This window comes from Meleagris gallopavo, chromosome 2 (genome assembly GCF_000146605.3).
Source record: "Meleagris gallopavo isolate NT-WF06-2002-E0010 breed Aviagen turkey brand Nicholas breeding stock chromosome 2, Turkey_5.1, whole genome shotgun sequence".
Lineage (NCBI taxonomy): Eukaryota > Metazoa > Chordata > Aves > Galliformes > Phasianidae > Meleagris > Meleagris gallopavo.
This window is the reverse complement of record NC_015012.2, coordinates 89,679,782-89,694,786: the sequence shown is the minus strand read 5'-3', so window position 1 is coordinate 89,694,786 and position 15,005 is coordinate 89,679,782. Positions and strand designations below refer to the sequence as shown.

Genomic DNA, 15,005 nt, shown 5'->3' with positions numbered 1-15,005 from the left:
CGGCGGGCACGTGCGCGGCGGCCATCAGCGGGACTCTTTGTCCGCGCTGCGCCCGGTACGCGAGGCCCTTCCTTGCCGGAGCCTCCCGGGCAAGGTCGAAGATGTGCGGCTGGAGTCGCTGCTGTCCGGCTCTTAGAGGTCGCTGCAGGAGGAGGTATTTATGTGCGAGTCGAAGTGGATTTTTCTGTACGGTTGCCAATTTATAGTTAGAACCTCACGGATATAGTAATGGTTCTGATGGAACCTGTTTTTGAGACATTTCTTCTTCCCCAGCTGTAGTACTCTATGGTTCCTCACCTCTGTGACTGCAGAGCACACGCAGTGTGCCTTACAGAACAACCATGGTGAGACTTGCTCACAGCAGGATGCCCTCCAAAAGGCAGAATGTGACCAGAACAGAGTTGTTATCAGTTACACACAACATGGTCAGGGACCATTTTGTGCAGGTTTGTCAGCTGCAGGCACAGCAAATACTCAGAACTGGTGAACACACAGCCCTTGTGCTACAGTTCCTGGTGTTCCTTACTGTTGCTGGAAACGGCTTCCAACATGTCTACCTGTGACTGCAGAGCTGCTGAAGCAGTGACTCAGAAGTATGAACCCTGTCTCCTTGTAACTTCATTAAACTGTCAGATCAGAAAGCCTGGAGATGACATGTAAATGTCAGCTCTTATTATTCCACTGATGGAACAGCAAAGGGCTTTGAAAATTTCTTTCAAGATCAGAACTGTTTTAGGGGAAAAATGTGGAAGAGAACAGAAATGGCAGAGATGGGAGGAAATGTGAGAATGAGGAAGAGAACTGACTGACAGCTACAGCAGGGGCCAAGCCGTATCGCTGTCTTAGTGAGGCTGAATGTCAGGCAGTAAATAAATAGAACTTATCCTGATCCAGTAACTCGTCTTTTGTGAAAATGTTTTTACTGTGATGAAGATATGCTACATAATAATGCTGAGTCTGCCTCAGTGTGTAGGTAGTCTGTAACAGCGTTTTTTCTTAAAGGTAACTGGAATTCCAAATGAGGGTAACAGTGAATCCTTAAACTAGTAGGTTGTCACAGTTTTTAAGAAATAATTAAAGTCAGTCTGTAAGATCAATGACGAGGTAAGAGGAGGTCCATAACTCTTTACAGCTCTTCACAGATTAAAAACTTACTCTTCGGCACTGATATTAAATGGTGAAATACAATAACTCTTTACATGCATATGTTTAAAACATAATGAAGTAGGTTTTGAGTAAAGTGACGGGAATTATATAGTTTGCTGTGTAAGTGATGGAAGTGTTATGTCACTTTGAAACTGTTCTTGGCTTCAGAAACTCAAAAGATGCATTAGACAAGGGAGTGGAATGTTTTTTGGAATGTCTTATTTTCCCCAGTGTCTGTGAAGGCTTTTTCACATGTTCATTTGTGGTGCAAGTTAAGAGAACTCTGAAAACAGTTGTGTCCTCTGTTTCATCTATGGAAGTTGTGTTGACTTGTTATACAGGAAGTTTTGAGATAATCTTTTCTTCCCCTTAACTGCATACTTTAACCACAGGAAACATCCTTCTTTTGCAGAGCGTGCTGTAGCACATTTGTGATAAACTTCTGGCATCTTCTGTTTGTGATGTGTGTATTTTCTTAGGTTAAGTGTTGCTTTCTCTGGTCTGAAGTGGATAGTTCTGTTGCTGTGGTTATCATAACAGATATCGTGTATCCTGTAGATGGGAGGTGAATCTCATCGACAATCTCTAATGAAGGTGTGCTTTAACGTTATAGAGTGGCTTTGCTGTTTGTACCCCTCACCTTCCCATTCCTTTATGTCTATCTTGGTTATCACCTAGGCTTTGAGTAGTACATGAGGATCAGAGTACTTGCCCTCCTTTTTTTTAAAGGTAGACATTTTCAAATTGTAATGAAATGTGTCTTCTAGTTCCTTTTTCTAGCTGTGATTCTGTAGGTTCAGCAGCTAAGTATCTGACTTCAGGAATATAATCCCACATAGTTGATTCTGGAGATAAATGTTTGTTCAAGAAGCAGGTGGATTGAGAAACTGTGAACTGTCTTAAATGTTTTGAAACTGAAGTACCATGCAGCTGTGTACACAGGTGCTGTTTTCATGCTTCTGAAGATGCTACCAGCCTGTGAACGAGAATATCAGCAGCATGGGATAGACTTGCATCTCTATATACATGTTGGTACCAATCTGATAGATTTTTCGTAAGTCTTTTTTTAGACACAAGTGACTGTTTCAAATGAAGAATGGACGCGTGAATCTATTTGTCAATGGAGATGTATATTCAGCTTTCTGTCCCAAAGAAGAGTGTGAAATAAAGCTTTTCTTTACAAGATTCTTCCTCTTGCTTGAATAATTTATTCTTTTTAATTTTCTCCAGCATACGTGATAGATGGAGCAGTCCTAGTTAACATGACTGTCCCTTATTGGACAGGATAACTTCTCTTAGTAGGTAGTCTTGATGTATTAATCTTCCTTATGTTTTCAAGTTTTTGCTGTATCTGAGAGTCTAAAGGTGACTTGGCTTTTTGTTCCTAATAGAAACAGCTGCTTGTACATGAGTCGCTCTGAATGTAATGCCTCCTATTTATTTCCATGGATACTGCAACATCTACAAGGAGCACAATAACACTTTGCTAGAACACATTCTTGGCTACAAAACACAATTTTTTCAGCAGTCATCACCATTAGCTGTGCATTTTTACCAGCGATGAACAGCCTGCATACAGTGCTTGTAAAAGTCTGCACCAGCAGAGGTGATGCATTGTTTCACAGCTACTGTGGTGGTATCTTTGCTAGGAACATGTTGCCCTCATCATCCATCATTCATTAGCCCCAACAGCTGGTGGTTGGAAGGCACTAAATCTGGACTGTATTGTAAAACGGTCCAGCTGAGACTGGCTGTATGGAGTTGACATTATCATATTGCAGGAGAAAGGTTGTCTTGGTCTCTGGCCTGACTCTAGAAGTTTGAAATGTTGTAGTGGTCAGAGTTCATGGTTTGTTCAGGTTCCAGGAAATCCAGGAAAATCATTCCTTTCTTATCTCAGAAGACAGTGCACATCACCCACTGAGGGCTGTTCTGAACTTTGATGGGAAATTCTCATGTTGCCACTGTATACGCTGATGTTTTGACTCCGACTTATAGTGGTGATGTTGGTCTTGCCATTAGTAATGATGAGATCCAGGAAACTCACTATGTGGCTTATATTTGTTCAGTAAGTTTGTTCAGTAGGTCCTGACAAACTTGAATACAGTGTTCTTGATCATGGGACCTACCTGGTGTAAACTTTGTACTTTTCCAGTGTGTCCACCATTTTCAATGCATTGGAACCCATATTCAGCTTGGTTCACAGTTCCCTGGTTGTAATCCACTGATTAGTGCAAATGAGTTGATTGAGGTACTCTTGATTTGATGATGTGACAGCAGTACATGGTCACCTGGAACATATCTTGCCTTTAATATTTCTGTTCCCACTGCTGAAACACACTGCCCACCACCTCAGTGTGCTCGCATCCACTGTTTGGTCTCTATCAGCATTCAACAAGTGTTGATGTATATCAGTGGGTGCCATTTTTTTCCCCATGGAGTAATTTAGTTGCGTGCTTTTGCTTCATGCACACTTCCCTGTCTGATGACATTCTGTCAAACTGCCCCTTTGCTGCCATCTGTCACACAGCAACAAACTAATAGAATATTGGTGGGAAGGTTCAACCCCTCCTGCAATATCACCAACATCTGCCTCTGACATCATGGGCCAAGATAATAAAATAAGAGGCGTTACCTTTGGAGCAGCATTCATATCTCCAAAATCTTTCAGTGTTACTTTTTCTCAAAGAATACTCACTTTGAGATGGGAAACAGCAATGGAGTACCCAGATTAATTGAACAAACCGCTATTTAGTATCATTCCGTGTTAAACTTTTGTGCGCAATAGCATGGGCTTTGTCATTTGCACAGCTTTATGCTTTCATATGCTAACTTGTTAATTTTTTTTTTGAAGCTTACCTACCAAATAATAGTCTGAAAATTTTATTCCAACACTCTTGCAAGTTGCTTGAGTCATTTGAATTCTACCGAAGTACGAGGTGCTCTTAATTACCACAGCAGTATTTTTTTATAGCTCAATTTTTGTCTTGAGATCTCGTTGCTGAAGGTGGCTTTAGCCTTGTACTCCAGCTTAACAATCTAATGCAAGTAGCATGCCCATATACTAGTCTTTAATTTTCTTTTGACTGCTGGAACAGACCTAAACTAGGCTGGCAAAATCTCTCTTAGTGTAGTACAGCCTTTTACTACATCAAGGTATTGATCTAGGTATGGAGCTTTGTAGCTACCAATGAGGAGAGAGAGAACATTCATCAAAGGAAAATGTGAGCTTTGTCTCCTTGTAATGCAGCAGCAGCTGTTGCCAAGGCAAACAGTGAGAATGAAATGCATGCTTAGTTAGGTCCTTAGTTCTTTGAGTTGGTAAGGTGCTGATGTGTCTAATTGCTGCTTGCTAAGCCAGTATTAAAGAAATTAATTAATTTGTAGGGGTTAATTGCATGTAGAACTCAAACTTAACATTGTGTAATGTACTTCAACTTTGGATTGTGGCTGCACCTTCAGGATGTGATTAACAATCTGCATTAAAATGTAGGTGTTATGATTCTGTTCTGCTGCCTGCCTTCCGCTTAACCCCTGTGATGTGTTTGCCTGGTGTTATAGTGAGTACTCCTAGTTGTAGATTAAGGGCAGCCAACATACCGGATTGGGTAAAACCAATTACTTCTTAGCTACCCCAGTATCGGGTTGTGATGGCTTCTTTCCTAGTATTCAATGTTTAACTCTAAAAATTCTTCATCTTGGGTCTTGAAAAACCTTTTCTATACCCTAGTAACCCGGTTCTATTTCATCGCTTCCTCAAGCTCACTTTTGTGTTCTCTTTGTTTGCCAGCCTTCTCTCCCTCATCCTTTACTGGAGAAGATGGCCAGGCTTGCCTTAGAAGTCTTAAAAAAGAGATAATCATAAGATCTGGCAGCGCATGAGAAAAGCAGCATAAGACCTTGTGCAGCTGTATCTGCTTAAAGCTGTCCTGTGCCTTTCTGCTGTTCAGCTTCTTAAACTAATTGAAAGTGATTTTAAATAAACCCTCTTCAATTCTTTCACTCGGTTGCTATTTTAGTTGTTGCCGAAGTCTGAACCTAGGTCTCCTTTGTGCATCACCTTAACTTTTCCTGGTATGGTATGGTTGGTATGTCAATGATGATTCTTGAAATTCTTTGCATTCTTCTGGTTACTGTTCTCTGCTGACAGAGGGATCCTTCTTGCTTCTTTTTTTTCATACTTATTGCTGTTTGAGATTTGCTGTCTCTCAAGTTGCATCACAAATAATTCTGAAAAGTAAATGGCAAGCTTAACCCTTTAGTCCTCAAAAATGGTGGGGATAGTACCTCTAGAGTAGCAGTGAAGTGTGTGTGTGCAGCTGCTCTGCTACTTCTGTTTCCTTTCTGCTAAATTTTGTCATATTGGTTAGCAGTTTTGTTTGTTTTTGAAACCATGCTGTGAGATGCGTCCCTTAAAACTTACTACCCATAAGTTCTCTAAGAACATGAAAAAGATGACTGGAGATGTTTGCAGGAAGCCTTGTGTGATGCATCCCTGCTGCAGTCTGATCTGGTAATGGTTTGTATCTTCCTTGTTACTGTTTCTAGAACTCTCCCTTCTGCAAAGGAAGGAAAGGAGCAAAGCCTGCAACATTGTTACCATTCTTTAAAAGAGATGACTGTAAGAATTCCCGTACTGCTAGGGTGCTCTCAACTGTTTGAAAGGGTAGATAACAGCAGGACAAGGGGAAATGGTTTTAAGTTGAGGGAGGGAATACTTTAGGTTGGATATCAGGGGGAAGTTCTTTACAGAGGGAATGGTGAGGTGCTGGAACAGGCTGCCCAGAGAGGTTGTGGATGCCCTGACCCTGGAGGTGTTCAGAGCCAGATTGGATGGGGCCCTGGGCAGCCTGGTCTAGTATTAAATGGGGAGGTTGTTGGCCCTGCATGTAGTAGGGAGGGTTGGAGCTTCATGATCCTTGAGATCCCTTCCAACCTTGTGATTCTGTGATCTGTTATGGCTTCTGCTCAATGCTAAATATTGTTTTTAGTATAGGGCCACTGTTGTCTTTGTGGCTTAGTGTGTGTAGTGGGGCCTTGATCTGACTCCAAATCCTGTATGGCAATTAGCAGCTGTGTCTTTATTGCATATAGCTTTTCTACTTGGCATTTTTGATAGTGTTTTAAGACATTAGCTGCTGTTGGGCTACCATCTTATGTTTGGGCAGCTCTTCAGCTCAGGGTATTTGAACATATTGCTACAGTGTAGTTACTGTTTGATTGCTAGAAACTAGATTTATGAAGGCAAAACTGAAACTGCTGTCTCCCAGCTTGGGGAAAAGAATGACCACCTCATTAGATATAGTAAGTCTGACAGCAGTTCTTTAATATTGCATGCTCAACCCATTCCTGAAGTATCTTGGGCAATGTTTTGATTGGACTTAATGCATGAATTCTTCTGGTGTTTAGAATTGGCTGACCAAGTCAGTTTTTCTGCTAAGGAGCTGTAGGATTAGTGATGCTTCTCGCTAGTACCTACATATATTTTGTGGACATCTGGTCCAGCTTTTATGTATTTTCTGGGAAACAAAACTTACGTGCTATTCTAATTCTTGGGAGGGAAGGACTTTCTGGGAGTATGAATAGCAGTACTAATACTGTTAGCTGGACACGGATCTAGCTCCTGTAACATAAGGTTCCAGAGTGCATTAAAAAGCATGTATTTTTGGATCATATACACAGCAACATCTGCAAATGAATACATAACTCATGGCAGTTCAAAAGCTATGATGAGGAATTTCCTGGTTTTGCATTTTGCAGTAATGTTATATGCAAATTCAACCACAGGAAAACAGCTGGGAATTACTGGGAAGGAGTAACCTATTCAATAAACTTGCCTTTAAATTATTTTTTTTAACTACAGTATAACTGTTATCTTGGTGTATTAATAAAGCAATGGTGCGGAAAGGCAGTTAAGACTAGATGAAAACTTCTCTGTCATCAGCCTTAAGTATGTGAAATGTTCTTCTAGAAATCTGTGTCTTGATAGTCAGAACATGTTTAGAAGCTTTGTTAGGCCACACAGATTTTTGCATTTGATTTCAAGACCTCTCACACTCAATATTTTTTTCCTGGTTACCCTGTTCTTAAATTGATGATTTTTGAAAGTAAACTAAGTCCATTACGTTAGGCTTTACGACAGGTTTTTTTTTTCTGTGTCAATAGGCTGATAGTTTTATGTGAATGTGTAAGTTCTCTGATGGTCAGCTTGAATATTGAAGGAATCTCATCTTTGCCTTTATGTAACCACTTCAGCTCAGTGTAACTGAGGTGTTGTGATGTGTCTTAATTTGCAGTGAGAAACGTGCTGCAATTTGTGAAACTTGATACATTGCATTTGTGCTCTCTCTTTTGAGTATTGAAGTATTTGAAAATATTAAATTCATTAGCATTAAGACTTCCTTATCTGGCATCTTTCTATTTAATAATATATATGTTTTTCTAGTTAGAAAGGTAACAGGATTTTCATGCGAACCTGATTCTTCGATTTAAAAAATAAACCTGCTGAAAATACTGTCTCTGCTTTCATTTTGTTCATTTTATAATGCTGTCTTCAAAGTGACTTTATTTCACTTATGCTCATTGTGTTTTTTTTTCTTGTCTCTTTACAGCAGTTCTGTGGTGTTCTTGGTCACACATTTATGGAGTTTCTGAAGGGCAGTGGAGACTACTGCCAGGCACAGCACGACCTGTATGCAGACAAGTGAACTGTAGAAATTCATTACTACTCCACCAAGAAGCCCCCCTAAGAGTGGTTGACCAGGATAAGGAAGTATTGAATTGAAATTGGCAGAGCATTTAACAAAAGAATTCAGACCTGGATGGGGTAAACCTCAGTGCACTGCCTTTCTTTTGCCTCAGTATTACTGGATTGAAGAATTGCTGCTTCTTGTTAGGAGGTTCATTTCATTTCCCATTGCTCCCGACTTCATACTTTCAAGCACTGAGAATTTCACGTGGAGTATAGTGAAGTAGACTTCGGTTTCTCTACATCACTTCTGTAGTAGATTTTTTTGAATCCTTTCATAATCTTGTTGCATGTTTAACTAAATTAATATGGCCCGAATGAACCGCCCAGCTCCTGTGGAAATCACCTACAAGAACATGAGATTTCTAATCACACACAATCCAACCAATGCAACTTTAAACAAATTTATAGAGGTAAGGTCACACTAGACTTCTTGTTGATGTATTCTTATGCCTCAACAGTATGCTGTATCTAACTATTTTTTTTAACAAGTGGAAGCTGTACAGAGAGATACTGGGTGAGACAGTGAACTCATTTTAAATAGTGATGCAATGCTTCACAAATCCACTGACAAATATACTCAGGCTTTGGCCTTCACTGAGGCATGCTTCTAGATGTGCAGCACAGAAATAATTGTGTTATCTGGTATATAGTATGTTCAGTATGCTACTTAGGTGTGAAACAGGAAAGGTTTGGCATAGAAAAACTGAGATCTAGTAGCAACAGGACATCTTATATAGATTCATCTAAAGCTGTATAAAATTTCCTTGCTCCTATTGAAGTAGTGATTGAAAATGATGATTCAGTGTACATTGTACACCAAAATGTTAGGAACAAATGATAGAATTGCAGTATACTTTCACTGCCTGTTTCCCTTCAATATTTTACTGGTTTTACTGTAACTTAAGAGAATTCCCTGTGAGTCATTGTTTACTTGGATGAAATTTGTGGTGGTATGCTTACAGTGCAGTGTGACCTGAGTTGCTGAAATTGTTTCATTTTGTGCTGCAACACTTTCTTATCTAAATCTGTGCATTGGCACACACTGCTAGTATCTGAATTTTCTATCTAAACCTTGTAACTTGCATATTGAAAACATAAAGTGTACAGTTGAGTGTATGCATATGATAAAAACAGCTTTCTCCAGTGTTACCTCTGGGTGAGGTTTGAGGCTGTCATGTAGTCCCTCCTTAGTAACATTTAAGTTACTTCCATTGTATTTTATATGCCCACGTTAGTATGGACTAACAATGTATGAGAAGCACAGTGAATTATCTTTGTTTGCATTTATACCTTCAAAGCTAGATAGTGTGGTTAAGCTACAAGCGTGTCCTTGGCAGTTGTAGTCTAAATGACAGGAGAATATGGGGAGAATGAAAAATTAATACACTGTTTTCCCATTTATGAGATTTAATAGCAGAGTGGAAAGAGTTTTTCTTTTATCTTCTAGGTATAAAAACCCGTGAACTGGAATAATTTACTGTTCTATGCTCACCATTCTTATTAGTAAGATGTTTTAAAGCTTCTAGTTTTAAGTAGAGCACAAGAAGAGGAAGATATAAACTTCATTCAGGATGTTTTGAGTGAAGCATCTAGCTTTGCAACCTCGGAATCTGGCTATTATTTTTTAAGAAGTATCTTTCAGAGATGAATAATTTCATTAGTGTTTATCTGGATCTGACAAGAAAAAACCTGACCATCTTAACCTTCAGGTACATTTGCAGAAGAGCATTAAGGTATCTGCTGTTTGCAAGGTATTTTAGTTATTTCAGCTTTGTGTTCTTTACACCTGGCAAGCTTTTCTGTTAATTTATTTACTGAAACTTTTGGAATAAGTTAGCTTACTAACCTATTGAGAAAGTAAATAAATGAAGTCAGTTTATCATTAAAGCAGTTCTTTTCACTCCCTAGGAACTTAAGAAATATGGCGTTACCACAGTGGTAAGAGTGTGTGAAGCTACTTATGATACTGCTCCGGTGGAAAAAGAAGGCATTCAGGTTTTGGTAAGTAATGCAGGAGGAGTGGTTTGGAGGTTGGTATTTTAGTTGTTCTTTTTTAAACAAAACTTTTTATATGTTACATAGTCACCACCTTGATTCAATTCTGTAAGCGTATTCTAGCAGCTCGTGTAAGCAAAAGCTATTCAAATCACTTAGGCGTAAAAAATCTTGGAGTAAACTCTTACAATGAAAACAAGTTGAGAGGAATGTATTCTTCGTAGTGTTAATTTTTTTAGAAAATTATAAATTCTGATGCACATAGTAAAAGTTCTATCTCTTAATATGTATTTATGTGTTGTCTTATAGGATTGGCCCTTTGATGACGGTGCACCACCATCCAACCAGATTGTTGATGATTGGCTAAACCTCCTTAAAGTTAAATTTCGTGAAGAACCTGGTTGTTGTATTGCTGTACACTGTGTTGCTGGTCTTGGACGGTGGGTGAAATTCTAAAGATCTGTTGAATTGCCATTCGTGGTCATACTTCTTAAGATTTAGTACAAAAGTGTAGTTGGGGCAAATTTCAAAATAGTCACAGATCTAGTATTGGGAGGAGCTCACACTTAAAAGTAGATTAGATGACTGCAAATTGTTGTGTGTAAAACATTAGACTTCTGTGCGTTTTAGTCAAAAGGTTATCCTGTTCCCACAGCTATCAAACTACTAAGTGAAGTAAACAAATACATTCCTGTACAGATTGATAAGTGTCACATTTGTACTTTTTGTTTTGCTAAAGTCTTCCTTTTCTTATGGCTTTATTGACTTTCATCTGTAACTTTCTTCTTCTATCCCTATTTCAAAAGTATTGCTAGTCTGTTAATAATAAGGATATAGTAGCCATTAACCGCACCCAAGAAAGGTGTTTTAATATATGAAGGATCAGCTTTCACCCATCAAGTGAAATGATAGATCTGCTTCCCTCTCCCTTAGATTTGGTGGTTAATTAGTTAAGGAAAAAGTACCTAATCTTTATCATGTAAGGCTTCTGAAATGTTAAAAAATACTCAGCAAGCTTGTTACTAGGTGCACATATCTTTTGTTGCAGTGTAGCATGTTTCTTGTCCTCTGTGTGGTTGTTTCTTTTTTAAAAATAAAAAGCAGTGTAAATTGTTGTTATTTGAGTAACAGCAGCTCTCTCAGATGAGAGATGCTGTGGTGCAAGGAGGTCTCCCCCTTACAATAGGATGGTCTGGAGATTGCATCTGTAATTTTCATTGGATCTGGTTTGACCTCTTACTTTTATTTTGGGTTTCCCATTGCTTTTAAGGAGGGGTTGTTTGTGTGGATAGAAACCCATGTGCAACTCTTGCCCGGAATTAATTGCCATTGAAAGTACTTGCATATTATTCCTGCTGTCCTTCCGTGTACTTAAAGTCAAGTGAACAAAACTAAGGTTAGCTAAAGCTGATCCCTCCCTGTTTTTTAACAGAGGTGAATGACTTGTAAGGGTCTGATATAATTGCCCAATTAATTTAGGAATGTCTTCTGTCCTTATTTGATATTTCATCCCTGGGGAAGCAAAAAGCAGAAGGAGAAAGAAGTGGGAGAATTACATTTTTTTCCCCCCTGTGTATGCACTGGCAAATCCTAAACTGAATACTCTTTTTTTTACCAGAGCTCCAGTCTTAGTTGCTCTTGCACTGATAGAATGTGGAATGAAATATGAAGATGCAGTGCAGTTCATAAGACAGTAAGTATGAAGTTAATATCTGTTTCCAAGATTTAACTTGCCAACGTATCTTGGTCTCTACAGGGAATTCTGAATGCTGTTCTTGTTTGTTGTTCTTCGTAGGACAAAATCTGAACCTTTTAACAAACTGTCTGAACAGTCAGTGTTGTGAGACTTGTCCTGTGAAATGGGTATTTCTTCATGAGAGACAAAACACCTTAGAAACTAGGCTCTCTCTAGTAGCTAGCATTCATTTACATTTGTGAATCATCCCTTCTTTTAATAGATTGAAGTGTCCTAAACAATTCCCCCATTTGTCTTTTCTGGTAGAAAAATAAGAAAAATATTTTCTTATATTTTTTGTAAATCTGTACAAGTTGGATGAGAAAACAAATAGTGCCAATGCCCTAGCTTTGTAGGTATCAACTATATCTTAAAAACACTACATTGCAAACAAAAAACAGTAAAATACTACTTGCGTAATTGCCAAACCTGTAAGGCCTCAGATTGAGTTCAGCTTGTGGACCTTAACAGGATGGTATACACAAAATGAAAAATACAAAGCTTCGTATAAAATACAGGTCTTTCATGGACTCTTGGTTTGAATAGATCCAAGAAAGCTCCACTTCTGTATAGATGTGTTAAAAATATAACTTAGTATTGTAGTATTCTTAATTATTTTAAGAGATTAGGCAGCTTTAACTTATTTAAGGAGGAGGCTGTGTCGAATATCTCTGTATCTTCCTTTTGAAGTTTTTGCTAAGGATCTTATGCAAGATCTTTAGCTTGTGTATATTAGGGGCTAAAATGCCATCTAAAATACTATGTACTCCTTTGATCATGTGGTCCAATGAGGTATTTTTCAAAGGAAGCTACCACCCTCTTTTCTGGCACTTAGCTTTTAATTACCCTTATTTTGGTTACAGTCCTGCTTTAATAGTGTGTGGTTTTTTTTTTTTTTCTCTAAGTTGATTTAAAAATTATTTTTTCTCTAACGGATGATGTTATTTCACTGGGCAGTAGATTAATATTTTAAGATATTTCTTCTTCCATTTAGGAAACGTCGTGGAGCTTTTAATAGCAAGCAACTTCTGTACTTGGAGAAATACCGCCCCAAGATGCGCCTGCGTTTTAAAGACTCCAATGGTCACCGAAATAACTGTTGCATTCAGTAAAGCCCAGCAGCCTATGTTACTACTTTGGGATTAAAGGATGGAAACTAGAGTTGAACAGACTGCATGCCAAAGGCATGGATCTGATATTTTTAAGTAGTAAAGGAAGCTTCCATAGGAGTATTTAATAGGCTAAAAAGTTAATAGTAATGCAACTGTGTTTAGATAAATATCCATCTGTTTGGAGACCTGATAAATGTTTTTGCTGTACCCTATTTCTGAGCTGTCTCCTTGTTTATTAATTACCAGTTGAAATATCCTTTAATCATGCCATTGAGTCTTACCCACCTAGTTTCAACTACTAAAAATTGGGGTACTAAAATAAATCAGTCTGTAGAGAAATTAGGTGCCAAAATACTTAGCATATCAGTTACATGTTTTTCCTTATAGATGGATGTAGTTCTGATAACATAAGAACTACCAGCTTATCTGGACCTTACTATTTTTTTCTAGTCATTTCAATATTGAAGAATATGGCCTCTAAGATAGTCTTGCCTGCTCACTGTATGTTTTGTCTCCCACAATCGCACTAGAATTATCAGGATTTGCACAGTGTTGTTTTTTTTTTTTAACTATGACTTACAGCAACTTTTTCCTCCAGTGTCTGTACTATTCTGTTATCTGACCTCTCCATTTTACAAATCATTACTCTCTGGTTACTCATGTAGAAAATCTTTTAAATTGTACAGAAGCACACAAGTCTTTAATGTCTCCAGACAAAAAGCCTTACAGTAAAATTAATGTTGGCACTTGATGTGCAGCTTAACAGAGGGCCTAAAAAGGTTGGGAGGGGCTATTTAATATTTCTAGTAAAATGTTGCCTTTGTCTTGTGCAGGAAGTATAGAATATGCCCTTTACTTTAGTAAATATTTTTTTAAAACTTAGAAATGCTTTGTTATCGTAGCTAAAAATTCTTAATCAGAAAATTTCTGAAAAATCTTGTAGTTTCTTTTACTGTACCTATTGAAAGTTGTTTACCAACTATTGCTTTGTTGAAAGTGTGATTTTTTTTTTTCTTTGTTTTGTTTTTCCTCCTTGAGTTTCTGCTATGACTTGGGCAGACCTCTGTAATATTTTGTATGCCTTTCAAGCTGCGTAACTTAATATTTGGATACTTGATAATTTGTTTTATTATGTAATTGATAAAATGGTGATGTGTATTAATGTTAGTTCAACCATATATTTATACTGTCTTGGGAATGTGTGGTTATAGTTCTGTGGGAGAAATAATTTTGCCAGTGTTCACCAGCTTGTAAAATCTAGTGCGAGAGCTTAAACATCTAAATAAATACTGAAAAGCACTTACAAAGTTTGCTGAAACACTCATGATTCACTTCTTGTGTACTTTATTGGCAGTCTTACGGTGCCTAAATTCTAAATTGATCCAGGCATCTTTTTTTTTTTCCTTCAAATCTGGGCTGGAGTGTCCCCTTTGCTGTAATGTTTGCTGTTTGTTTTAACTCATAAATAAATGTGGACAAAAATTAATAGTAGAGGGTATGGTATTTCTTTATGGAGCTTACTTTTGACTTCCTTTCCTCAGTACTAAGAGAACTTAATTATTGAAATTCCTTGCAATAAATACAGAGGAGTAATAAAATGCTGCTGATACAAATGTTCTTCTGGCCTTTATAGATGTATTTATATGTTATCGTACAATCATAGAATGATTTAGATTGGAAGAGACCCCAAGGATCATCAAGTCCCAACCTCCATGCTGTGGAGGGGTTCATAATTCTTCGTTATCAAGGTAGAAACTTTAATGAGGCTTCTGAAGAATTGCTTCTGGAAAGGTATAGCCTCAATATATTTTATATTTTAGCTTAGTCATGATTCTACATAGTAGTAAAATATCTTCTTGTAAGAGGAAATCAAGCTTTGTTTAAGGACTAGTTTGTATTCTGAAAATATTTATTTAAAAATTACCAGTCTTGATGTGTTATATCTCAATCTTTGTCCTTCCACTTACCTACTTCCCTTCATCTCTTCAATTGCTGTAAGCAAGTCTTACAATTTAAAGGCACTTCCTTACATTACAGTTATAATTCAAACTAAAATAACAGTCAAATCTGAAGTGTTCAGATAATTTTAAAAGTTGAGGGAAGCGAGAAAGTATGGAGAAGGTAGATACTCTGAAACTAAGGGTGAGAATCTTGAGGGGATCAAGTTCTACGGGGTGACAGGACACCAGAGCACATCTTTTGATCCTATAGCAATGCTTTATCGGTTTTTCGTTATTGTGGCTTGTCAGACTCCATTTCCTGGCCA

The 15,005-nt window shown here is 37.9% G+C and overlaps 1 protein-coding gene across 1 annotated transcript; it reads left to right on the top strand.

Moving 5' to 3' along the window:
* Positions 1 to 7,737: 7,737 nt before the first annotated feature.
* On the top strand, positions 7,738 to 14,225 carry PTP4A1 (protein tyrosine phosphatase 4A1). Its single transcript, XM_010707847.3, has 5 exons — positions 7,738 to 8,307; positions 9,806 to 9,898; positions 10,202 to 10,332; positions 11,511 to 11,585; positions 12,622 to 14,225. The coding sequence occupies exons 1-5, from the start codon at positions 8,203 to 8,205 to the stop codon at positions 12,737 to 12,739; spliced, it is 522 nt and encodes a 173-aa protein (XP_010706149.1). The 5' UTR covers positions 7,738 to 8,202; the 3' UTR covers positions 12,740 to 14,225.
* The last annotated feature ends 780 nt before the right edge of the window (positions 14,226 to 15,005 follow it).